The sequence below is a fragment of the Platalea leucorodia genome (genome assembly GCF_965183815.1).
Source record: "Platalea leucorodia genome assembly, chromosome: 5".
Taxonomy (NCBI): domain Eukaryota; kingdom Metazoa; phylum Chordata; class Aves; order Pelecaniformes; family Threskiornithidae; genus Platalea; species Platalea leucorodia.
In genome coordinates this window covers 44,625,320-44,651,741 of record NC_138827.1, presented here as the reverse complement: position 1 = coordinate 44,651,741, position 26,422 = coordinate 44,625,320, and the positions used below count along the sequence as shown (strand labels likewise).

Genomic DNA, 26,422 nt, shown 5'->3' with positions numbered 1-26,422 from the left:
ACCATCTAAATATTGGTTTTTGTGCTAAGTGTTAGTTATTTTCAGTCTTTAAAATGGAATGCTGCGTTACATGTTTGTCCTGATACTTTGGCTGTATGAACGGATGTCCTAGTTTCTCCCTGCAAACCAACGATACCTTTTTTCTTAGCAAATTTAGGTGTTTGTCCAGTAATTTACAAGTTTATGGCTGTATACATCCCATGTTTTTACATTTTTTACTCCAAAACATAGACATTTGTCTTCAGTTAAGTGTAAATATATGATAAAATATTTAAAGCTCTTCAAGACAAGCAACTTTGTAAATTTGGATTTGTAAGACTTAGAACTTTCACAAATAAGACTCAGCCAGTGAATACTAAAGCATATAAAGTATTGATGCTTTTGATTTACAAATACTGATGTGTGACAGAGCTTTGTTCCTATCAGGTGCTGTTTAAAAACGATGTACAGGCATAGATTAGCTCAAAGCAGTCCATCTCCCATGCTTTTCAGGGAAGTAGGCTGATAAGGAAAAAGGAAAGCCATTATCTTGTTTGAAACAATGCAGTACGTTTCCAAAAAGTTAACAAGATAATTTCCTTGATCTCAAAAAAGCCACTCATCATATGATCAAATAAGCAATTTTCCTAGCAAAGTCTTAGAAGTTGTGCCTTCTTGATCAAAAGCACAATTTACTTGTGAGATGGTTAATTTAATTATATAACATGTCTTCTTGATGGAGACTCTTTGATGTGGCAAACCAGAATGTTTGAGTATTAGCATATGGAGAATTGATTGATTGATTAATTCAGTAAATAGCATCTTCAAAGATGATTCTGAAATATAACAGCCTAGCTGGAACAGAGAAAATGAATTAGCTGTAAGTAATCAGCATTACTCCTGAGAAGAGAAGGTAGAAAAGGAGCTGAAAATCATCCTTTGTGAAATGGCATTGCCCATCTCTAGTGAGAATACCCCTTAAGAATGCCATTTTCTCTCTTCATCTTTTTACAGTAAATAAGAAAATCATTGTACAGATTGAAAAAACATTATTTATTTGTATTTTGGTCTCTCTACTTTTATTTTGTTATTGTATTACACAAATGCCTTTCTATTAGATGACAGCATATTGTATGAAGCGATCGGTTGAAATGGTGATACTTACTCAGAGCCAAAATGTTTCGCCTGGAAAGAAAGGATAGTGCAAGTGTAAGGCTGGTTTTGCTGTTTGTGGGGAACAGGATTCTAAGGGAAGCCTGCTGCATATCAGAGCAGGGAGTGAGGCTGAACATCTCCTGCGACCAACTTTGCATGAAATTCCTCATATGAGGTTTGGCTGAAAGCTTTTTGTCTTGTTTGACAGTAACATGTATGGTTTTCTGTTTCTTAACTTCTGCTGTCCATGTTATTACTTAGAACATTTGAATATGTGACAAATGTTAGCTATGTTTTATTGACTAGTTAAATTTTCCCAAATTTTCTTAGATGCTTAGTACCAGTTGTCATGGTTAACTTCTAAGGTGCTTAAAATTTTGAAAGGAGGTCAATTTGGCACAAAACAGGAATTCTAACTTAGGATGTCTTAATAAACAATTTCTGTTAGCAATTAATAACTTAGAAATACTTTTTTCTGCAGTGATGTCAAATATTAGTACAATAAGTAAAGCTGGAATGAAAATTTTCAGTGTCCTCAAGTGTTAACCTGTGCCATTTTCTTTATAGGCTATACTGCATGAATACAGCATCAGATTTCATGTCACATACAATTTAAAATGTTCTTCAGCAGTTCGTGCTCAGGGTGTCCATAATTCTGAACAGTTCTGTATGGAGCATTTTAAATTATTATAAGCATAACACGGAGTGCAGAATAATAACAGCTCTCAAATGCAAAGGTCTAACTTTGGGTTGAGAGTTGAGGAGAGTTCAAGGTATTGAGTTTTATCTGAGCTCCCTGTAGTATTTCTTCTTTTAATACTTAAAACAGTTGCAATTCACTGCAGGCTCCTTATCTGATACTTCATGCATCTGCTTATTTTTTATGCCTCTGGGCTCACAGGTGGGCATACATACATTAACTATTCTCTAAAGCCAAATTTTAATCAAGCGAAATGGCTACTCAGTTTCAAATATAATTCACTTTTAAAATTACAGAATATTTTGCAAACATCTACACACAATCGAACCCTGCGTAATTTCTTGTGACATGATTGCATTTCTTGAAGAGATTGATATGGAGAAGATCTTCAAAACCTGACATAAATAGCATTTCTGCAAAAATGAGTGAAAACCAAAAGTAAGAAGTATCATTAGAAGTTCCTAGCATGTTTTTTCCTTTTGGGGGAATGTCAGCCCCAAAGAAAGGGTAGCTGTCTCACTGTACTGTTATGCAGAACCTGTGACTCTGCTGGACAGCCTGTTCCCAACCCAAGAGCAGCAATATCTGGACACTTGCTGCTGTTCCAGGTCACTCAGAAAAAAAATGCTGGTGGGATTGCTGCTGGGGGAAGAGAAGGTTCCTCTTCTATCCAAGTTGACAGTCCCACTGAGTTATGACAATCTGGAGGAACATCTCTGGGCTTAAATGATACCCGTGAGGTTTATCATCAGTCCCCTGAGAAGAATGTCTCGATTCAGCCAGTGCTTACAATACCTTTGCTTTCTCTGTATTTAAGGGAAGAACTGACCTACTGGACAATGTCTAGGTCAGAACCTGCTCTTGTTGATACCCTGTCTTGTTTTGCAGCTAAATCACTTTTGAAAGGAGCTTTCTTGATCCCTTTGCAAAGGGTTACTTTTACGTTTCTCTGTGTGATGTATTTGTTCTTTATTTTCCTGTATGTGCTGCGATTCCTGCAATTAAGCCTGTATGTGCTTTCTGTGCTGGAAAATTGATGTGCATGTATCTGAGGAATATCAAGCTTTTTTCAGTTGTTCCCCCCCCCCCCCCCCCCTACATTTTTCCTTCCAGTTTAAGAAAAAATAAATTTAGTTTAAAAATTCTTGAAGTCTGGGAAGGAGAAGTTGAGTTGTTAATTAAGTACTCCACAGAAGCAAGTTTTCAATATAAATGGAAATGTTTATAATGGGTGTAAGCAACACCTTCTCAGTGGCCTTGACCCAGGGAGTGGGGCGGATCTGTACAGGTCTTAATTGCTGAAGTCAAGCTAGTATTGAAAAGCTGTGAAGGAAGCTTTGAAGAAGAAACGGCCCTCAAAACACAGCAAGAAAAACAGAAGAACTAGTCACTAGCGGAGAACAGCAGTGGATGTTGCAGGCAGGTTGTTTAAACTACAGTTTCTAATTGGTAGCGTTAAATAGTAATAGTAAATAGATTTAGAATAAAAGAGGAGAATTTTTCTTTGGGCTGTGTTCTGAAGTCTCCTTCCTTTAACTCCTTGCAGAATATGAAGCCACAAGATGGTAGACTTCCAGTGCTCTCTACTGCTGGATACCTTCTTGTTGCTAGTGCTGTGCTATGAGATTGACACCCATAGCCAGGAGCCAAAGACTGTAGCTTCTAGTTGCTTCTACTCTTGACATTTTTATAATACCACCTCTTCTCTTTTGTGTGCTCTTTGTCAGTAGAGGCAGTGTTGTTTGCATTTCATTAATTTCCTATTTAAAATTTAAACTTGCTATAAGAATTTAATTAATCTGATCAACAGAATACTTTCTTTTATCCCTTTATTATATTTTTATTGGATTTGTTGGCAGCCAGTAGGCTTTCAGTAATATGTCCATGCAAAACAAACTTGAGACAATAGTTCTTACTGTCTGTAAGGCTAATACTGAAACATCTGAAGGGCAAAACATCCAAGGGAAGGTATACTAAGTATGTTAAAATTTGTGAAATAAGGATTTTTTTTCATCGTTTATATCTTTGGAAATACGGCCTTTCTGGAAATGAAGACTGGGATTTTAATGTGCTTATTTTCCACGTGGGAAAATAGAAGGAAGGAGCTATAGTAAACTATCTCTTAGCCTTTTATTTATTCTCTTGGGACACATTATCTGTAGTAATTACGTATTTAGTAGAGAGATAAGATAGAGTTTTGGGGCTGAAAGTGTAGTAGTTCTCCTGGTGCATTTTGTTTTGTAAGCATTAACTGTGTAGAGGAAGTTTAAACTGGCAGTAAAAGAAAGCATATTTGTGCCTAGCCCACTGAAGGGATTACAGTTCATTTGCTTAGTCCAACCTGTTGTGAAAGGTACTCTGTATAGTTTTTCATGTGGGAAACATGAATGTAAGAATGCTGATAAAAAATTAGATTGTTGCTATAGGGTAGCCAAATGCCTGTTATATGCTGTTGCTATTCAGACACATTCTGATCTTAATGTTTTCTAATCAGAACATGGTTTTGATTAAGTAAGGAAATGACAGTAACAAATCCCATCTAAGCTGCTTGATATTGATGACGTACGCTTTTTATTGCAGTATGCATCTTGGAAACACTTTAGACTCAAGATGGTCAAAGTTCAGTTTTGTAAAATGAGATGTAGAACTTACATTGTCGGATACGGCAAGATTGCCAAGGTTCATTGCTTTATTTTGACTTAAGTATTAGTGTTTTGATTGTGACATGTTTGTGTCTTGAGGGTTAAGAATTACTTTAAGTTTTTGAACTGTTATCCCAACCGCTATAGGAAAGTGTTAGAAAACTGTAGCTTAATCTGTTTCATTTTATTCATATGCACAGTTATTTTGGTATTTTGGGGTAGAATAGCAGAGAGAATTTATTCCTTATTCTGTAGGCATAGGAACAGGTGCCTAGATGTCTTGTCTGACAAGATAATTTTGGGCTATCTATAGCATTACTCTGTGGTCAGCTGTGCCATTATCTAGGTGAAGATTATAACTAGAATGAATTCTGACTGCAAAAGCTTGTGGAGGGCTGTTGAGAATGTGACACTTTCTGACACCATTTATAAAGGCGTTGCATTATGTTGGTGGCTGAAGGTACAGAGTTGGCCTATGATCAATTTACTCTTCTGAGAAGTAAGAGTCAATAGAAAGAAGTGGCACTGCAGATGTGGAGAAGTATTTTTAAAAGGGGAATATTTCATATGCACAAGTTCGGGAAAAATGGAGTGCTCCGAAGTCTGATGATATTGAGGGCAATCAAATAAGATACCTGGATAACTTTTCAACACTGAACTCTGCAAACTTTACAGACAAAAGATCTGTTCAGAGATGCAGGATTGACTGAAGAAGATAGTCATTCTGCTCCTTGAACGGTGGCTCCGATGGCTGATGCAGAGGCAAGAATTGTGTGTCCGTATGACGGAGGAGACTAGCGAGACAAGCAACTGTAGGTCTCTGGGTTGGTGGTGTAGCAGTGAATTGGTCCCAGTGGGACTAATATTCTGCAAGTAACTTGGAAAGAGAAAGCTTTACTCAAAAGGCTCAGGGGCAGCCCAAGGACATTGCTGTAGTGACTGGAGTAAACCTGGTTATGGGGATCCAGCACTATGCAGGAGAGGGCACTCGTGGTTGTCCCTTAAAAAGACCCTGCTGCTGAATTGGGGAGAGAATTGGAAAAGATTTCCTAATTACAGATTCACTCTGTTTCTGTATCCTGACATTTTGTCTCTGCTAGAGTGTAGGAGTTAAAGCAGCCTCGGGAAAAAGTAGAAGAGAGGAAGGGAAACTACTTCTGACTCCCCACATTGCTTGTAAAAATAAGAGACAGAGTTGTACCATAAAACAAGGAACGTGTTCTCTGTCATTGTTTACCTCAGATTGAGTATTCCTGGTATAGGGGTGACTTCCTGCTCTGTCCGCTCATCAAGATTGTTTGATAGCAGAGGTGGATAAAACATTTCATTTGCGATGAGCCTGGGGCCCCCCATGGTAGACGTTGTCGTGGAAGGAGGACTGAGGAACCTGTGAGAGGGTTTGACTGGTGACTGTTCCACTCTGATGACGAAGGAACCCTGTTTAAGTCCAGTCCTAAGTTAGATTTTCCTAATGCTAGCCACAGAAATTGCTTCAATATGTTGGAATTTGAATTTTTGTAACAATCATGTGTCATGTGTGGGTTCTTTTTTTTTTTTTTTTTTTTCTTCCTTCCCCTGGCAAGAAGTCCTCTTAGTATTAAGTATTCTTAGTATTAAGCTTAGAATTAATATTGACATAATATTCAGTTTTTTCTGTGTCTTGGAACATGCCCACAGGTTTGGAAGTAGAAGGGAAAAGGAGATTTAAGAAGGATGAAATGTTCTCTTTACTGTGTTGTGGCATCTCTGGCCTGGGTTCTCAGGGTATCACTGTAGGGCTTGCTTGAATGCTGTAACTAGAAGAGCTTCTTTATGGTTGGACATGACTATGAAAAGTTGTGTGCTGTGCTGTGACTGCTGTTTTTCTGTTGAAGTTATCAGCTTTATTTACTGTATTTAAAAACTCAAAAAATAGTATATGCTATTCAGTGTGAAAGGTTTTGTGGAAAAAATTTCCTATGGTCCTTGTGGTATTTGGGCTTGGGCGGTCACGGATGAGTTGTGCTTAATCTCTAGTTGGAAACTTCCGTGTGGTATTGAGTTGGGTTATTTTTGCATTATTTTTGATTTGTTGAAAAACAATATATGGAAAACTAAAATATCAAACCCCTAGATTCATCAAGTTTCAGACTTTACATTAAAAGACTTTCTACTTGATATGTACTGCTACAGTGCATCATCTCAGATTATCTAAGACTTGTCTGATGTGATGTGTAATGTGACTGCAGAACTGGATTTGCCATAATGCAGCATGACTGATCAGGTACTGGAATGTGCGAGAGTTCTTCTGTCCATGGTTAGCACTACAATATATATTTTTCTACAAAGCTTTCCTTATTCCACCTCTACATTTACAGTAGATAATACACATTATATTTTTATTTTTTGCTGTAGTTTTTTCTGTTTTTTGTTGTATCGTTAATTATCTTTCTACATTGTGCTTCACTTTAGAGTACTCGGTCTTCAGAGTAAGCATATTATTTCTTATTTTGCACTGTTCTTTTCTACTGCCTTACTCAGAATATCGGTGACAGGAAGCTTTGCTTTTGCATAAATGCGAATGCTTTTTTTTGAGCAGTGATGCCTTCTTGTCTAACATGAATCAACTGATAACAATGTATCTAAATATTAACATTTTTAGTAGGCTGTTTCTTTATGAAGAGAATCATGAGATAATGGGTATAATCCTGATCTTCCTGAAATGTGACGGACTCTCAAATTTGAGAATATATTTTGCTGATGCATAAACTGAAATAAAACACATGCCATTTTCCCATTCCTGTTTGACCTCAAATCTGAGACATTTAGGATGAATCATTAGAAACAGAAAGGAAGAGACAAAGGAAAACTTGAATGTTGCTCTTCTCAGTGAGTGCAATAGCTTTGTTCATTTTGAGACAACTGCTTGGAAGTATCTTCTAAATCTGCGCAAAAAGAAAGACTGAGCAGCAGGTTAGGTTTCTTCCCTTGTTGATTCCTGCTCTTTCTGCACAGGATCCTCTGTAATATGCTGAGGCTGTAGTCCCTTCCAGTAATGTCGTGCTTTAACCCCAGCCAGCAACTCGGTACCACTTAGCCACTCGCTCACTCCCCCACAGTGGGATGAGGGAGAGAATTGAAAGAATAGATGTGAGAAAACTCGTGGGTTGAGATAAGGACATTTTAATAGGTAAAGCAAAAGCCATGCACGCAAGCAAAGCAAAACAAGGAATTCATTCACCACTTCCCATCGGCAGGCAGGTGTTCAGCCATCTCCAGGAAAGCAGGGCTCCTTCATGTGTAATCGTTACTTGGGAAGACAAACGCCATCACGCTGAATGTCCCCCCCCCCTTTCTTCTTGTTCTCCCAGCTTTATATGCTGGGCATGACGCCATACGGTATGGCACAGCCCTTGGGCCAGGCTGGGTCAGCTGCCCTGGCTGTGCCCCCCACAGCTTCTTGTGCACCGGGCAGAACATGGGAAGCTGAAACGTCCTTGACTGGTGTAAGCACTACTTAGCAACAACTAAAACATCAGGGTGTTATCAACATCATTCTCATCCTAAACCCAAAACACAGCCCTATACCAGCTACTAGGAAGAAAATTAACTCTATCCCAGCTGAAAGCAGAACAAATAATTGTTAGTCTTAAAATCACTAAACTAAAACCTGGTGGGGTTTAAAGAAACTCAGGGATTCACTCTTTATGATACATTTTTATGATCCTTAAGAACTGAGTAGTACTTGGAACCAAACTAGGTTCTTCTGTAGGTAATAGTGGACAAGATAAACCAAAGTTTGCGTTATATTCCAAAGTTTGTATTGTGTCATATGTTTGCAGTTTTGTATTCCTCTACTTACGCAAGTAGGACAAATGTATCCAAATTTTAGCATACAGTAGAGAGCCGAAGTTGTAAGTCTGTTTATCTGGATAAATCTTCCGTCTTGTTTAGGACATTATAATCCAATAGTTTAGCCCATAGGTGCAGTGAAACAGTGTATGTTGAAAGAAGGCGGAGGACCTTGTGACAGCTCTTCTGTGAGGCAACAGCTTCATTCTTTGCCATTTTAGCACTATGCTTTTTTTCCTTTCAAGAGTAACTTTTTCTGTTAAGGACTGTAAAGTGAAACTGAATGGCTTTATAAAGTATAAAAAACCTCAAATATTACTTTTAATATAAAGAAGAATGAACATGGTGTATCATCTTTGTTCTGTTAATAGGAGGTATATTTTGAGTAGTTCATGTATTTCAATCTTTGTGGAAGTTAGCCCGAGAGAAGAATGGAAGAGAATTCTTACATACGGAAGGACGTTACATAGTCATATGCTTGTGTTAAACAACTGTCTGTATAAGGTTGTCGTTTTTTTTTTCTTTTCATCCACTATGCTTATTATTTTTGAAGATTGATCCTGCTCTAATTAAATGAATGGAGTTTTTTCTTTGGTTTGTTCTTGAAAAATGGTTGGCTTGTTAGGATTAATTTGATACGCTTTCAAATCTGATGAGTCTCTGCACATTAGGCTGATGTTTTTGACATGGTTTTGCAAGCTATCCTGGTCTGAAGCAAATGGTCAACAAAAAGCAGCTTTTTTTGGGAGTGTAAGTACTGTAACTTGTTCTGGGGAGTTTTCAGGATTGTCCATAGTTAACTGTGTAGCCTAAGTGGTTTTAGCAGCCCATTGGCAAACATGTTGTGAAATACAGGCCTTGCTCTGCAGAGTTAGCAGCCCCAAAATAATACATTGTTCTCCTGGTTTAAAAAGTTCTTTACTTCTTAGAGATTAATTTTATCCTGATACCTGTAGCTTCTTGCTGTGAATGGGTAGTATCCATGCCCGTTTTAGTTAGCAGGAGTTGTGGGATTGACATCTTGTGTATCATAGCAGAAAGAGACACACTAGTGAGCTAGTTAAAACAGTACTGAGTGTAAGGTTATTCTCAAGCATATAAGTAAAATCCCATTTGCTTTTTGAGTACAGTTTCATTTTCAGCACGTTCATTTTCAGCAGGCAGATTAGAAGACTGACCTTTCTGACACTAAGTACTTAAACAGATTCTTTGAATGTTTTTTTCATAAGCCTTTTCATTCAGTCCTGGAGAGATTGATGCTTGCATGGCTACCTGTACTTATGTTTCATTGCAATTCGTGGCTGGTCTATGTTTTAGTCTAGAAGTTATTTATAATACATAAAAATGAAACTTGTCTAATAAGTATCTCCAACTTTAACGCACGAATTTGTAATTTTGTGTGTCGGAAAAGCTTCTGGTCTTTCCTTTGAGCATTGTAGATTCTTGCATTCTTACCCTCAGGATTTTTTTCCTATTTTAATTCCTATGCCTCATGCATTCCTATGTTTTTGCTAGAAAAATACCAGAAATTTATGGAATCCTAAGCATTCCAATATAAATAATATTGAAAAATACATTAATCCTTACTATAGATATTTTTTTCTTGTCTGATACAGTCTAGCTTAATATTAAATTGTGCACCTAGCATTTCAGTGTTACTGGTTTTGACAGTGTTAAGCTAGTTTGGGGATGTTCTTGAGCAAAAAAATAAAAGAGATAAATCAATTGAAAATTCCTGTTCTTCCCTCCCAGTCTTGGAAATGGGATGGTGACAGAAAAAAATTGAATGGATTACTTAATAAAATTTAAATAAACCTGCAAACAGTCACCGGTGCAACAGAATGATGAATGGGTCATTTTAAAATGATACTCCTGCTTTTAAAAGGGAGGATAAACAAAACACATGTACGGTAATGGACCAGTGTACATAAATTTAATCTTTGGAAATAAGTCTGCCAATAGTGTGTCGGTATCTTAGCAGTGTGAATAGTGATCTTCTATTTTGTTTGTTAAATTCTGTGTAGCAACAGCTGTAGGCATTGGGCAACCCATTTAAGAAAGACTAGCCAAAACCCAGTAAATATTTTCTAATTGCTTTTGAAATTGCTCATGTTGTCCAGTGTATCACTGCATAATTGTGACCTAATTGTCCCAAATCTGCTGCTCATGTTTTCAGATGTGGTGGTTCTCAGTGTGAGCTGCTCTTCCTTGTACATCCACATAACAAAATATTTGAGAATGAAAAAGTGAGCATTCTTTAGGTCCATAAAATGATCCTAGTTATTTGAACAGGAAAAAAACCTAGATGATGTTTATTTTGATGTATAGTTTATTAGTTACTGTGACAGCTAAGGTAGTTACAGGGTGTATTTTAAGGACCAGGTCTGCATAATATCATAATTCAGATTTCGTTTCAAGGTGTGTGGTAAAGTCCTTATTTCTGGTTCACCTCAGTGAAAAACATTAAAGTGTAAATAAAACCAGTTGTCCATGGATTCAGATTTGCTGCTGTGAATGCTGCATTATGTTCTAGACTTCATCGGTTTAAAGCAGATTTTTAAATTTTTTTTAGGTCAAACATACGGCCAGACTATGCGGATACAAGCTTTCACGAGTTCAAAATGCATACCTTCAGTCGTGTGACATCTTGCAAAGTCTGTCAGATGCTTCTGAGGTAAGATTTTTAAGTGTCATGTGTGTCCCTGTTCCCCCCCCCGGTGAAATATCCGAGTCAAAGGAGTACGTGGAAATAAACGGCTAGCTGGTTACCTGTCCAAGACAGACAAGCCATGAAGTAATACGTAGTATTTCTCATTGTATTAGCAAGTTTTTATAATCAAATTTCCAAATATTAGCAGGAGTGCTGTTAAAAGCTCAAAACCTCAAGATGCTCCTCATTTATCAGAAGGCTGTTTTATCATGGTTCTTTTATGAGAATTACTTTATTTAATACAGGAATTCTTATGTAAGAGTAAATGACAACCGTTTGGTACAGTTTTGACTGCCATGGCTGTTCCATGGTTCCTGTTGCTGTAGACCACCCGTCACAAGAACAGATGGAATGTTTTTTTCAGAAAATCAGATGATGGTGATGCTCATAAATGTTTGATATGGGGAGATTGCTTTGTGAGACAGAGAATAACTGTGAGGCATTACCAGGCATTTCTGAACCAGAGATATGTAGACAAATAGAAGATAGATGTTGCCAAGCTAAGAAATGCTAGCAGACAACTGATGCTTTCATGAACAAGGATTTGTAAGGCTAACTTCAGCTAAGAAATTCCATGGTTTCTGCCTCTTTCCTCTGAAACACACACATGCTTGCACATCTGTAGTTTCTCATTCATTATTTGAGCTATCTTTTAGGAGCTACCGTTTTTTTTTTTTTTTTTTTGTAAATACGGAATGTCCAATGATATAGAGGTATGTGTTCAACCTAAATTCCATAGCATAAGTTGTAGATGCAAAAGTTTGTAAACTTTGGCCATTTCAGGTGCTCATGTTGCATATTGTTAACGTTCCAAAAAATGGAGCCACAGCGTTCTCGAAAGGGCATTTAAAGTATGGGTAGTGCTTTTGTTAAGCACAGGCATGGAATAAAATAACCTCAGATATGTTCCTGCCTGTCAGGTATTTTTTCCTTGAGTTACCTTTTTCCTGAACAGTTAGACTGACCTGGATTTTCAGAGAATTTTTTTTTAATGATTTTTTTTTTTTTCTCAATGCAATAAGGTTTAAGTGACTATGAAGAACGGTGCAGACATCCTGAACTCAGAGATGGCAGGGCTAATTTCTGAATTTGAAGTACTGTAGTTGAGTCATTGTCTCTCTGTTACTGCAGTAACTGCTGTTGCTGAGAAACGTCTGTCTTGCTTTCAGGGGACAGCCTGCATGCTGCTGCATTGCTGTACATAGGCATTGCCGGTTTGCTTGAAGATAGCTTGGGTATCCCCAAGTGCTACCTTGTGGTGTATAGACATGTCCCTGGATATCTAAGTTGTATTGAAAGCCTACTGGACTTAGCCTCATAAAGTGCCTAAATCGCTTTTTAAAATGGATTGTCATTTTAAGCTTCAAACATAAGCTAACGTGTAAATACCTGAAAAAAAAAATATCTGACCCTTAGTGCCTAATCTTTAAGAGGTGATAAAATCTTAGTCTTAGAAGCATCTGTAGTGAAGGATAATGTTATGTCCTGTACTTTTGTCTAGAGAATCTTGCATTCCTGTGTAGCAATAAGGAAAAAAATAAAAATGGAAGACTGCATTAAAATATTTTTATACTTTAAACTTATTTGTCTTTAATTTTGTGTATCCCGATACTTAAAAATACTAAGCTTCTGAATTTAATTAAAAATATATTTCATCACTAACAGTCTAGAAATTGCTGTGGTAAATAACAGTTGCTGTACATTTAATTCAGGTTTATCTTGTTCAGTCCTGTATTCCATACGAGACACCTGATTTTCCTTTGATGCTGAAGGTGTCACATTAGACTAGGATGCATAATCACCCCAAACTGGTCAGGATAATCTTGGAAACAGACAAGTCTAGTGTAAAGAGTAAGCAAATACATCAGTAGATGGAACTCATATAATTGCTCAGAGGTATGTGCAAAAAACTGTTTCCCTGTTAGCCATTCAGTGAATCATACCTAAGAGAAGAGCAATGCACAAATCTGAAAATAAATCAGTTTCCTCAAACTCAATTTCAGATTCCAATTCATTAAGGGGAATCGGAGAACATTTAGAGTAAGGAAAGTGACTCCTTATTTAGCAGCTCTGAATATTAACTGAAGTGTACCTGGATATCTATCTATTTTTTTTTTTAAATTTACAAATTTAAAGTCAAGAATATTTGCAGTATAGCCTATAAACTCCGTAATGCTTAAATGTATATTCACACTTACAACTCTCTTGAAATGGATCTTATTCTTCATGGTGTCTAAGCAAATTCCTATTGATATGAAACGAAGTGTAGATCTATAGTAGGATAGATACATAATGGTACAATTTCAAGTGTACTGTGCCAAAGTTGCTTTGAGCTAAATTGAAATGGAGATTGTTACTCTACTAGTAGTCCAGAAGAACTATCTGGGTGGGATTTTTAAATGGCTAGTAGTGATGAAAAGCAGATGAGGTGCTTGTCAGTTGTCACTTTTTTTCGAGCCTTTAAGGACTATCATGCAGAACAGCGAATGACTTCTAATACCTTCTGCCATGTCTCTTATTTCCTTTATGGGTGGAATTTATCACCTCTAATGTATCACTACCTAATTTTATTTTACAGGGGAACATTTTATCAAGGCTATTTATGTTCCAAGTGTGGAGCTGGAGCACACAAAGAATGTTTAGGAAGATTAGACAATTGTGGCAGAGCTAATTCAGGTGGTAAGTCATTTTTATTGTTAGAATACCATTTTTAATTAGGACATAAAACTTGCTAGATATAATTAAGGTTTAATTTACCTCTAATTTGTGTTTATTGTAACATACATACTTGTGAAACTACCATTTATAAGCACAATTAGAATTGCATTTAGAATTCATAGGGCTTTTTATTGCTACTAAATTGAAATGTTTGAAAGCAGGAGAGAAATGTTATAGATAAAACCCAATTTCTTCGTCAATGTCATATACAACAAGGAATTGCTCTCGTTTTAATCGTAGACTGCTCATATGTAACACCTACTGTACGGCGTATCATCTATCATCCATGTGGTTCTCCCTTTATGTCTATGTCAATTTTCATATTTTCCTCTCAGCTCCTAAAGCTGTTTGTTTGTGTTGCCTCAGCTTCCTCTTTCATCTCTTTGGTTTCCATGGTTTCTGTCCACTCACAATATTCACAAAAAGGTGATTGATGGCTCTCTACTTCCCACATCTAAGGACCATTTTTTTCCTCTTTTAATCGATTGCTGTACTCTGTGAGTTTCTTCCCTGGCCATTGTCACTTTGCACTTCCCCTGTTCTTTTTCTGCTCTTTGGGACCTTAAGGACTCTTTTGACTTCAGCTACTATTTGGTCTCCCTCAGATGACACCAAATTTGACCTCTTCTCTTTCTGCTCAGTATTGTATCTCTAATTCTCTCTCTGTCATCTTCTGGATTTCCCACTGCTAATGCCAAATGTTAGCTCTGATCATTTGCCCCCCTTCCCTTTCCTATACCTATTCAATTGGTGGCAGTGAGTTTGTTACACTTCAGGCACCTAGTCACATAACTGTAGGGCCATTTTTGACTCTTCCCTCTGTCCAGGTCCTTAACTATTCTTTCTTCTTTCTAGAGATGATTTGGTGCTGATGGGGGGGACAACTGACAAACAAACAAACACACCCACACCCACCCACCCACACCCCTGCCCCTGAATTTCCCTCCCCATTAATACGTTTGAATTCCTGTTGTTTGAATGTGTTTGAAAGAGAAAAGCCATTGGAATGCATGATTTCTGGAAAGTGTAGTTGTATATGTTGGGGAAGTTTCTAATTAATTGTCCTTCTCACTTCTCTAAAACCTGTACTTTCCTTTCCAGAATTATTTCATAATAGTTTGTGAAGATTCTCATGTCTCGCATTATCTCCCATAAACTACTGCAGCCTTCACCATTGCGTTATTTTCTTTTTGATGTTACTATCTACAGTCTTTGCAAAATGCTGTTGCAGAGAGAATCTCTCTCCCAGTGCTTGAATTACATCATGACTTCATCTGCTGCGCTTCACTGAGCTGCTGCTTCAAGATTTTGGTTCTAGCTTTTTGTTCCTTTCAAAATTGTATAAGCTTGTTTCTGTCTTTGTCCCTGTTTGTGTTACTTCCTGACTTCTACTTGGCTTTTGGCTCACTGTGCTATTTGTCTGCTTCATTCTTTCATGAAGTCATCAGGATGGCAGATACTGACTTCTGCTGCAGTCAGCGAACTTTATTTTCTCAGTTGCTTTCCTGTATTGGAGATCTTCCATGCTATCCTCCAAGTCTGGACTTTTTAAAAATAATTTTTTGTAGATCTGAAAATGATATAAGCAATCACAGTATTTTTCATTGAAATTGTTTTTGGAATACAATTTTCTCTATAGGACGTCGTACAGATATTCTAAAGAAAAGAAATATTTAAAATTATATTAAAAATGGAATATTTTAAAGCAATTACATTTAAATTGAGTGGAAAACCGAACACATACTGTTCTTCACAAGAGAGCTATCTTCTGTGGTATAAACCACCCCTACTTCTACTTTTTTCTTTCTTTTGCACCTTCTGTTTTAATCACTTTTGTAGTTTTTATTTTAATTGGATAGCTGGCACCCCAGGAGGCAGGAGCTTGTCTTTCTATTCCTCTGTAAAGATCTGTGGACACATATGGTGCAACCTGTGTCAGTAAGAATGACCGTAAATGCCTAGATAAAATAAGGTCTGATCTCTTGCGGTTTTCCTGCATATATACTTAAGTAATGCTAGGGGGAACAAAATAAAGAAAAACATCACATTTCTGCTTCTTTGTAAGTGGAATAAATTATCATTTTACAACTTCAAAGGAGCAGAATGTTATTTTGGATTTTACTTTAAATCATTGCCCTGATTTTTGTAAAATGATGCTGTACTGAGTCTTTCTTAGTGAAGCTGGAAGCAACTGGCTTGTTAAGATACTGTTTTGTGTTAAGTGTTTAGCTTACATCCAGGTGTTCTGCTCTCTGTCTTCCCTTCAAACTTCTCTTTTTCTTTTCAGTCTATTTTTCTTCTATGCAAAGGCTCCCAGATTGCTGTAGCTCTAGTACAAGCTAGCAGAGTTGTGTATCTTCCACCTGCTCATGAGGCAGAATGACAGGAGGTGCTAGGCTGTGGCTTCCTTACAGCCTGTTCTGAGAGTAGATCATAGCTGCCAAAGCAAACTCTTAACTGCGGTTCTTGCCATACTGCCCCTTGCTCTATGAATGGATGAGTATGGAAAGGTTAAATGGGTTTGCCCGCTTTGCTGAAAATGTGTCCTCTCTCCACCTGATGAGGGACTTTGGCCAATGAGTAGGAAGGGAAATCTTGAGATTTTTCTCTACTGTTTTCCATTTTTACTCTTTATTTGCCTTTTTAAAGAAAGAAGTGTTGATTGAGCAGTGCTGCCCATTCATAATGTGCAGAGAGTAAGGAAAGGCTTTACCAGTTCCTGCTTCCCTATATAGTCCAGAAAGGGATGGGACAATTCAGACTTTTAAATACTGGTTTGTGCAACTTGAGTGTGAATGATATTCTGGAGCTACGTTTTTTCACTTTTCCAGAGCTACGCTGAGATATGAGGTCTCCCATAAGTTGTCTGCCATGCCTGCTAAGTTATGAAATGTTATTAAAGGAATGCAGACACAAAGATATCATGTAAAATTCAACATTTTCACTGCATTTTGTGGAAAAGTATGTTCTTACATGCCCAAAATTCTAACATAGTTTTAATTTTGAAGCTTTTCCTTTTGAAATCTTTAGAGAAGTTAATTTACGATAAATTTAATTTTTCTAGTGGCGTCATTTGCTGCTCCTGTGGGAAATGAGCAAAGGTGGCCTGAGAGTGCTATTAGATAAGAAATTGTGGAGCATAGCTGGAATGCTTAGATAGTAGCAAAATGCCTGGAACGTTTATTGTATCGCTACGTATTTCTTTTGTTTCCAGGGGATTATCACAGCCTTTTTCACAAGGTATAATGGACATGAAACACAATCATCCTTTTAGAAAACTGGACATTATTATTCCCTAGTCATGTGGTATTAGTTATGGCCACAGACGTGGAATATATATGTATCCCATGATATATGTGTGGTCTGTTTAATCTGGTGTTTTGTCATTCTGCCAGTGGTTGATTCCAGATCCTTCACAGGGAAGTGCAAATCCTCTGTGTGGTAGACAATGCCCAGGAATGATGCTACTTTCTTAATCCTGTTAAATTTTCTTTTAATTTTATTAGTCTTCTAAGAGTTTTTACATCTTGTTAATGCTTTTGCATAGCTTCCCTATTTTTGTTGATAGAAATATCTAACTGCATTTCAGAAGTTTTGGAGCAGTGACTTTTGTAAAGTTTTTGTTTGGCTTTGGTTTTTGTTGGTTTTTTTGTAGGTTTCATATCTTATCCTGGTTATGTTTGACCTTTTTACCTTTTTAATTTAACATTGTGGGGTTTTTTTGTTAACGTTGTGACTTTATGGGTTTTTGTGAGAAGACTCAGTGGAAGTCTTGACTGACTGCTTCTATATGATAAAGTATTTTATAACTTCTCATGACCTCTTATTAGTATAGTCTCTGAACTGAATAGTCTTATTTTTTTTACTATCTCTTCATAAGTGGAACTTTTTGTATGCCTCAAATAATTTTCTTTCCCATTCTGTAGACCTCTTCTATTTCTGGAGGTCTGTTTGAAAAGAGGTGATCAGAATTCAAAACACTGCAATGAATATACCATTAGGTTTCTTAAAGCCATTTGAATTTCCCTCAGCATTTTCTGGTTTTGTACAGTTTAAGATTTTGTTTTCTTTTTACACTACTGAGCAGAGTTTTTGCTAGCCTTTTTGAAATGATGCTTAGAACCTCCCTGAGTGGATTAAATCTTTTTGTATTGCATTCCAAGTCACAGTTTGTGAAAATTCAAAAGACAGACATCCAAAGACAGGTGAAACCTTTAGAATGACAAATTTAGTAAGTGTCAGATTTAGATGATACAGTTATGAGAAACATTGACAAAATCGGAAGATAAATTGCCGTGTTGTCATGCCATGCCTTATACACAAACATATGCTAGCTCTTCAGATGTTTTGCTTCAAAGAAGGCCAGTTCAACAGACTGTAGAAGTTGTAATACTAAAAGATGCAGAGCTAATCAGTTGAATTAATAAATAGAACAAAATGTCTGCATTTAGGCCCCCCCCCTTTATTGTTCCTGCCCTTGTTGCCATAAATTGGCAGTGCTGGTTGAAGTTTTCTGTGCTCATTTCTGTCATAATTGATTTAACTTTTTTTCTCCTGAAATGCTGCCCTGTATATGCTCAAGTAGTCCTCTGCATTTTCATATATTTTACTTTTATGCCCTATCACTTAATTTTTCTGTGACTTGAAATCCTCCATGCCCCCTCTTTTTTGCTAATGTTCTGATGAACTCCTTCAAGTCTGATTGTGCAGTCTTAAACACAAGGCCTTACAAAATCCTTAAACACAAGGATTACAAAATGGATGCACATATTTCTCTGACAGGGCCATTTATAAGGACATATGTGTTGCTCTTTTCTCCAGTGGCTGATGTGGAGGTCTCTCTTCTCTTTCTACCTCTTCCACCTTCTCAACTGCACTCCTATGCCTTATTTCAAGGCACAGGACAATTTTACTTATCTGGTGATGCCCTCCCACAGGTTGGAAGGGTTTATATTTGGGAATGGTTAAGAGTGGGACCTTTGGTAAGCGAGCATGAGTGAGACACACCTTTAGTAGTCAAAGGGAGAAGTTGTCTCCCTCGTTATTCCCACTTTCATTGTACAGGTTGTTCTGTTGCCCTTGCAATTTCTGCAGTATCACTCTGCCCAGAACATACTGCGGAACTCCAGTCTGTTTCCTAGTCTAAAACAGCAGAATTAACAACCCATTTCTATTGCCAGACTGGAATTTTTCCAAGTCCATCCAATTATATTGAATTAAGTATTCTCAGGCAAATGTTTGCTGGTTCCACAGACTATTGAATATTTCAATTAGATGAGCCTCCAATAACGGTTCTAGAATCTGAAAATGTTTTGAATATTTTAAATATGGTGCCAAACCCACGAAATTTTCTTCTTTATATCGCTGTTCCCAGGGAATGTTAGAAGCATCTCTCATCAGGGCATAAATGGATTAGAAAAACATTAACTGGGCATTTTTATAGTAATTTTTAGTTAACTTAGGCATGATTCCTTTCTCCTGCAGATAATTCCATTTGAAAAAGTACTACATTTCCTTAGGTAGAAAAGGAGTTTCTTCAACTGTGTGATGAAATTGAAAGAAAATGTTACCATATGAATGGGTTAAGTTTAGCGTTGCTTTCATGTGGTAACGTGTATGCCCAATAATATAGTCCATGCTATTTATGTAATAATTGCTTGCTACAGTACATTAGAGATTATTCATAAAAAGCATGTATTTTGACATCTAAAAAGAAACCAGCAGGTTTCTCTGTTTACCTTTTTGCTGGCTTGATCAGTAGTTGCAAAATTGCTGGCTCTCCTCCAAATGTGCCATGTCAACAGCATTGACAAGTAAATGCTCAAATCCCAGAATGTTCATTGGAGTTACGCCACTTTTTATTTAACTACAACAGAGGTTGAGCTGTATTGTTTAACTAACCATCCTTGCTCAACCTGAACAAAAGTCGCTTAGGGGGCTTGATATTTTGTGCAGAGTCCTACACTATGGTACTTCTAGGTCACGATTTGCTTTTCTGATTATGCAATGACTGGCTAAATGACTGGAAAAGAGCAGGTAGTCCCGCAGCTCCTTCAAAGTGGCTTACTTTATAGTTCCTGCATTTTAAATATTTTGAATTTTCTTTTGAAATAGGAAGGTGAGTAGTTTACTACATATCCTTTTTATTTACTCTCCATTTAGTTAGCATGTAAATCCAGCTGCTCTGTTGCACCCCTGAGGAGCAGCTTATTCCCATTTTCCGACCTGTGCTCCCTCACTTATTGAGGCCAGCTGGTGCTCCTGTTGCTTTTGTAGTAAAATATAATTATCAAAACGTGACGCAATGGTATCATGGCCTCAGTGAATAAACAAAAAACCTAAAAATTGTGCTGAACTATGGCAGTAAAAGTAGCTTGCTGTCAGAACTGACAACTCACTCACTTAATGATTTCATTGGCACATTGGCGATGAGCAGGAACCTGGATTAAAATTGTCATGTGTAAAATATCTGCTGGTGGATATCAGATATTTTCCCCATTTTTTTCTAAAAATAGCAATAAATAGAAAGGAGTGGTTTTTTTTGCTCTTGTACTTGTGTAACATTTGGAAAAAGCAGCTCTCTCATGAGGAAGCAATTCACATAATTCAATACAGAATATTCTGAAATACAGGAATATTTAAACTGTAATGAAATAACAAGACAAGCATAAATCTTTTTTTTTTTTTTTTAATAGGCTTTTATGTGGAAATACAGTTACTGGATATTTTTCTTTTCCTGAAGTGTTAATAGTCAAGTCACAAATGACATTTTGGTCCATCAGTGTTGGCAAAGTTTTGGGCTTTCTTTTTGATGCAATCCCCCCACCTCCCTTTTCATGAAATTTATTTTATGCAAATTATCAGGAGTATTTATTACCTTCCTGTGTAGTGATTTCTTGCATCCAATTACTGAAAGTTGATCAATGAGTTTCTTAATTATTTATTATGAAAAGTGTTGGGATGCTGCAATCACCAAATGGAACTCATTTGTCTACTTGGGTTTGGGCTATTTCCTAGAGGTAAAAATAATATCCAACAGCAACCATTAAAAATCAGATTCATTCATTCCCATTGGAGGATAGAATGACATTTCCATTTCACTTTTTTGATAAGTGATCTGCAGAACTAAATATAGGCCATTTAAAAAAAAAAAAAAACAAAACCCAAAAAACCCAAAAAACCCCAAAACCAACCAACCAAACAAAAAAACAACAAACCAAACCAACCAAACAAAAAAAGCCCTGTAAGTCTGGATTTGACGTTTTGGCCCCCTCTGCAAGTGCTTACCTAAATGACTTCATTTGAAATCATTTATAATGCTGAGATGAAACGTTCAAAAAAGCTGATTTTATTCAGATTTTGGCAAAAATTCTGAAAGGCCTGTCAAATTGCAAAAGTAAATACCAAAATTATATTGAATTTCAGCAGCACTTAAACAACTAATTCCCTCAGGCTCCTTAGAAAACCTCCATAGTCTACCTGCATCTCCTCCTTTGGGGCGGGCTTATTTTTCTTCTCTCTGCTCACTGTACAAATGCAAATTAATACTTTTGGAAAGGTTATAATCGTAAGTGTTTTCTGTGGATGACATGATGATGAGTCTTTGGTGCACTGTATGCGAGGAAACAGTGCCTGAAAGCGTACGTGAGAAGAGAGCTCTGCCAGTCGTAAACAGGCTGTGCCTCCCCGGCCCGGCCCAGAGGCCTCAGCTGGCGTGTTTGGTCTCGGCATGCCTTATCATCTTTGCATAAAATGCTAGAAAGCCAAAGATTTTTTTCCCCACGCTTTACTATATAATGGAATTTTTTTTTTTTAGCAGAACAAAATCGACTTGCAGTTAAAGCTTTTTAGTTGATTTACTGTGAGGATGGCTTACTGTTTACAAAATATTACAGTAAAAGTTTTCAAATGTGATGAAGTACAGACCAGGCCTGTGCAGTTTGTGCCGTCCCTCAACAGCGTGTGCAGTGCTAGAGAGTGCACGCAGGTAAATACAGCTGTGTGCGCTTCGATAAGGCACCGAAGCAAAATCTAGAGTACACCCAAATACCTGTTATCACATCAGACACTCAAAGAAAAATGTAAAAAAAATACCCCTTTTTGTGTCGTTTGGGATGTGCGGTGGTGTGTGTGTGTAAAAGTGTTACTGTCTTGATGCGGTCCTTCTGATCACCCACAGGACTTCATTTTCCTCATTTTTAAATAGTTCAAGAAAATTCATAGCAAAAGAGGCAAATAAAACACCAATGGCTTCGGAGTCTGTGGTATACTGATGCAATGCTGAATTGAACTTACAGACACGAAATACAGAAAATTTTGAAGCTAAAAGCGTACATCTTATCTTGATATACGTTGGCATGCTATGAAAAGGCAGAGACAAGAAAAGGTGTAAACTCGACTCGCAGTGAAGAACTGCAGCTTTTGAATTCCGAGTCAACGTTTATAAAGTATTTTTGAAATGTTCTAGAAGTTTGTGCGGTCCAGCGGAGCAGGCTGCCATGCCGCTCGCTGTTGGGCAGCGTAGCGTGAGGCGCGGCGGGGGCCTGTCGCGGCTGGCTCGGCGCTGCCCGGCAGGACCAATGAGCGGGGAGGAGAGCGCGGCAGGGTTTGCACAACAGGACCTGGCGCAGCCCCGGGCTGCTGGGGCAGCTGCAGGTTTCAGGTAGCGAAAGAAGGCAGCGGTGTTTTCTGTAATGCGACACAGCACAGGCTGAGATTGCGATATAAAACGCGTACGATATACAATCGCCAATAATGCCCATTTTTACTTATGTTTCAGAACACGGGAACCTGAAGCATGAGGTAAGGATTTGTTTTCCTTTGCATGTGATGTTTGTTTTGTCAGTGATATAGGAGCTCCTTATTTACTTTGTGCATGTGCTGTTGGAGCAGGTATGCTTTTCTTCTGCGTTTAACAACAGATTTCTCTAGAGTGGTGGAAAATAGAAGTTGTCTAAGGAACAAGGTATTCATAATTGAATATAAATGTATTCTGTTCAAAGCGGGAGTCAATTTTCAGTTGATATGGCTTAATGCCGAGAGCACTGGAAGCGGTGGAGATGTGTTTTTTTTTAAGTTACAGGTAAAAAACATATATTGCTTCACAACTGATGTCTAGATTCTTACTGTTCCTGGACCAAATCTGGCAGTAGAGTTAAAAGTAATCTCTTTTTTTCTTTTTTTTTTTTTCTTTTTTTTTTTCTTTTTTTTTTTTTAATGCTAGTGAGTCCTGCTGGAGTAACATGCTAGTGTACCAATCTCTGCCACGTCAGACTGCTGCGTGATGAAGGATCGGCAGGGCAGTGTTTGCCTCTTAATGTAAAAAGGCTTTAGTTGCAGAGCTATCCAGTGGTGATGGAGTTCATATAATCTGGGGAGAATGGTAAAATGGGCCCTGTACAGAGGAGCTACTGTGGTACACATAGTGTACCTTGCTGTCAGCCCAAGAAGGCTCCAAGCTACCCTGGGTTATTATTAAGAGAGAGGCAGCACTCATGATACAGTATTGTGGTTTCTAGCATCTATTTTAGATCAGAAGTTTATGGTAGTTTAGCTGCTTAAATGACACGCTGGTTGTGAGCAACGTATGAGCGTGTATGTTATTTCTCTCCATAAGCATGCGTATGTTTGGTGCTATTACTAAAACAGGTAATGAAATCGGAGGGATGTTATTGCTGACGTGACTGGTGCAGGGGGTAGTTGTGCGCAGGGCTGACCACGTCCATGCTCTCTGATGTTTGAGCTGTTCTGGTGTGGCTGTGACCCCAGACAGGGGTGAGGCCATGCTCTGGCGAGCTCTTTGGCTGTGGCCCTCAGGCAGGCGCAGGCCGCAGCTGCAGGCACCGGCTTCCCGGGGGCCTGGCAGGGGAAGGGCGAGGTGGCTCGGGGGGGGGGGGGGGGCTCCTCCTGAGGAGGGGGCTGCGCTGCCATCGGCCGTGCCTGTGCCCCAGGTACTGCCACCGGCCCGCTCTCCTCACCGCTCCCTCAGCTATGCCTCCTGCCGCACGCTGCCCGGCTTTTCATGTCTCTGCCTAGGAATACCTGCTAAGGGAGGGCACTCTAAAATAGGGAAACTACAGCATGATCCATTTCCTAATAGTCTCCCAGTACTGCAGCTGACGGGCAGTGCTGGGGAGCCATAAACGGATCGCTTACCTTGTGGACGAGGTCGCCAGACTCAGTAAAGCTAACTGTGGTGAACATACTGTGGCTGGATGAAGAAAATATGTATACTGGTTATATCTGATCCCTTCTGCTCCTCAGCTTCTCACCCCTTATCTTGATTCATAAATCTTTTTTTGTGAGGAATAAATGGCTTCCTTTCTGGAGCTATTGATTTGCTGTTGACTATTGAGTTGATCAGAATGTCAGGATTGCTTTCATTTTTACCAAAACTCTTGTTTAAGTGCCTCCTTTAATTCTGTCTGTGCAGAAGGAAACTAGAGGATGAGGATCTGTCATTTTGGAAAACATGGATTTAGATTTCATACCAGTAATGTAATAAAATCTACTGGTACTGCAATGTATTTAAGAGTATTGAGCATGTTTTCATACAGCTCAAGAATTATTTCCTTAAAATTGTTTTCCATCCAGTCCTTTGGTGTATATGACTCATGTTGTCACAGAATTATTGTATTTTTGTGTTCATTTCAGATAAACATTTCTGTATCTTCCTTCGTGCTTGCTTTTCCCGCTCCTGCCCCTTTCCCTCTCTTGTGCAAATCTGCAGTTACTCACCACTCTGCATCAGTCCTTATCAGCAATACAGCCTCCATTTAAAAAAATAACTAGGATATAATTGAGCCTTTTGCTGTTATTCAGTAATATTACCTTCATTGTAGCAGTAGTTTTAAACTTTTTTTTTCTTTCCACTGCAGATGAAACAAAACTTGCATCATTTCTTTAATTAGAGTTGTGGGGTACAGAGAGAGTATGTCCAAAGACTCAAGAGTTTGAAAGCTGTTTTTAAACCAAGCTTTTCATTTTGTCAGCTTGCTACAGGGCTTAGTAATTTGGTTGTGCCTCAGGTTACTGCTTTCTGGCTTGCCTCTGTGTGTGTCCTGCATCAGCTTATATCAACTGCAAGTGAATTGGAGCAACCTAATTGTTCCCTTTGTTATGCAACAGGCTTTTCTCTGCTTGGTTTGATTAAAAAATAAATAAATGCATGAACCTTCATGCAAGCTACCAGTTAAAACAAGTTTGCAAAAGCAGATCAGTAGTTGACAGATATGCGTTATTTCACATTGAAATTTTCAGGGATCCATATTAAGTGTCTTGGAGTATAAAATACATTAAAAAAAAAAAAGTCTCAGTCTTGTCAGAGAGTTTCTGATTTCTCACAGCTCTGGTTCATCCAAATTTAAAAGAAAGAGGGAGGCAAGTTACTAAGTATATTTAAGTACTTGCCCAGAAAATGAGGAAATTAAGAATTGCATAGGAAATTCTAACTACCTTAAGTACAAAATAGGAATAGTGAATAGTGAAAGTTTCTACCTTATTAGAGCAATGCAAGCAGCTTTGATACTTTTGTGTTTGTGGAAATTATCTGGGGCAGATAATGCCAAACTGCATATTTTTCCACCATCCGATTCATAAATGATTAAAAAATAAATTTGTTCTTGGTATCAAAAGACGTTGATGTATGAATAAACCTACGGATTAAGAATCTTTTCAGCCTGGTGTCAGAAAAAATGAGATACATGAAAAAACTGTCTACATTACTAAGACTATTTTTCAAAGTATGATCTTGCTACAAGATAAGATAATTGTGGTGGTGGTTGGGGGAAATAACTTAAGAAAACCAGCTTTGCCTAGTAGATTGTGGGAATGACAGGAGTGCAGTGTGCCTACATGAAAACATGTTTATTCATATCCTTGATTTGTATTTTTGCTATGCAGAAACGAACGAATGGAATTAGAAGAAATTCTAGACACGTGGACCCAGGTTTGTGTCATGACTTTTAATAGTTAAACATTAAATAAAAAGAGCGAGAAAGCTGTAACACACTTTATCAAGTTGCATTATGAAAGTTATTGTAATGCATGCAATGTTGAGAACTTTCTTTATTGCTAAAGTTGTGAAGGTCTAAAGTGATTGCTGTGTTTGTGATTTCAAAGATAAGGTCAGCTGATTGAACTCTGATTTTTTTTTTTTTTTTTTTCCCCCTTGTTTTTTTAAGCAGTGCTTCAGTTCCACCTGAACAACAAAATGCCTCTGGGCTTTTGGTTAACATGACCCACCCTACTGTACTCTGCAGTTTTAAAAGAAATAACCAAGTGATGAAAAGCAGACAGTTGCTTATAAAGCTTGCGTTCTGATCTGCAAAGTTGTGGGTATTCTCAACTCTCTTAACTGTAGTGGTGCTCAGTGCTTAGGTGTATTGAATATGAGTTGCTCTTCTAAAAGGCATAAACCAGTTGCAGTTTTATGTAGAATTTCGAAGTGATTTTATTCTTCCCATTAGTTTATAGTAGACACTTTTTTGGAATCATGGCAGCAGCAGCCCTTAAGAAAGTAAATGCTTGCTTATAGACTGTGTACTCGAGTGGGTGAACATTTCCTCTGGAGACCCATTATATGTCTGTATAAAATACTCAATGGTTTTCAGTGTAACTGTGTGATATTTTTAGTGTCATTTTTTACAGTAATTACATTTCTGTCCTTTATGTTTCTTGTATAGTTTA

The 26,422-nt window shown here is 37.8% G+C and overlaps 1 protein-coding gene across 2 annotated transcripts in view; it reads left to right on the top strand.

The window, feature by feature from the left end:
* Positions 1-26,422, top strand: part of VAV3 (vav guanine nucleotide exchange factor 3) — a 180,291-nt gene that overhangs the window by 94,078 nt on the left and 59,791 nt on the right. The window contains exons 16-19 of one of the 2 annotated variants that reach the window (XM_082311703.1): positions 10,880-10,981; positions 13,596-13,693; positions 22,515-22,537; positions 25,637-25,682. In XM_082311703.1, the coding sequence (XP_082167829.1) occupies positions 10,880-10,981; positions 13,596-13,693; positions 22,515-22,537; positions 25,637-25,682 (269 nt within the window). Of the gene's footprint in view, positions 1-10,879; positions 10,982-13,595; positions 13,697-22,514; positions 22,538-25,636; positions 25,683-26,422 lie in introns of both variants that reach the window. The other variant, XM_082311702.1, reaches the window with a different exon arrangement.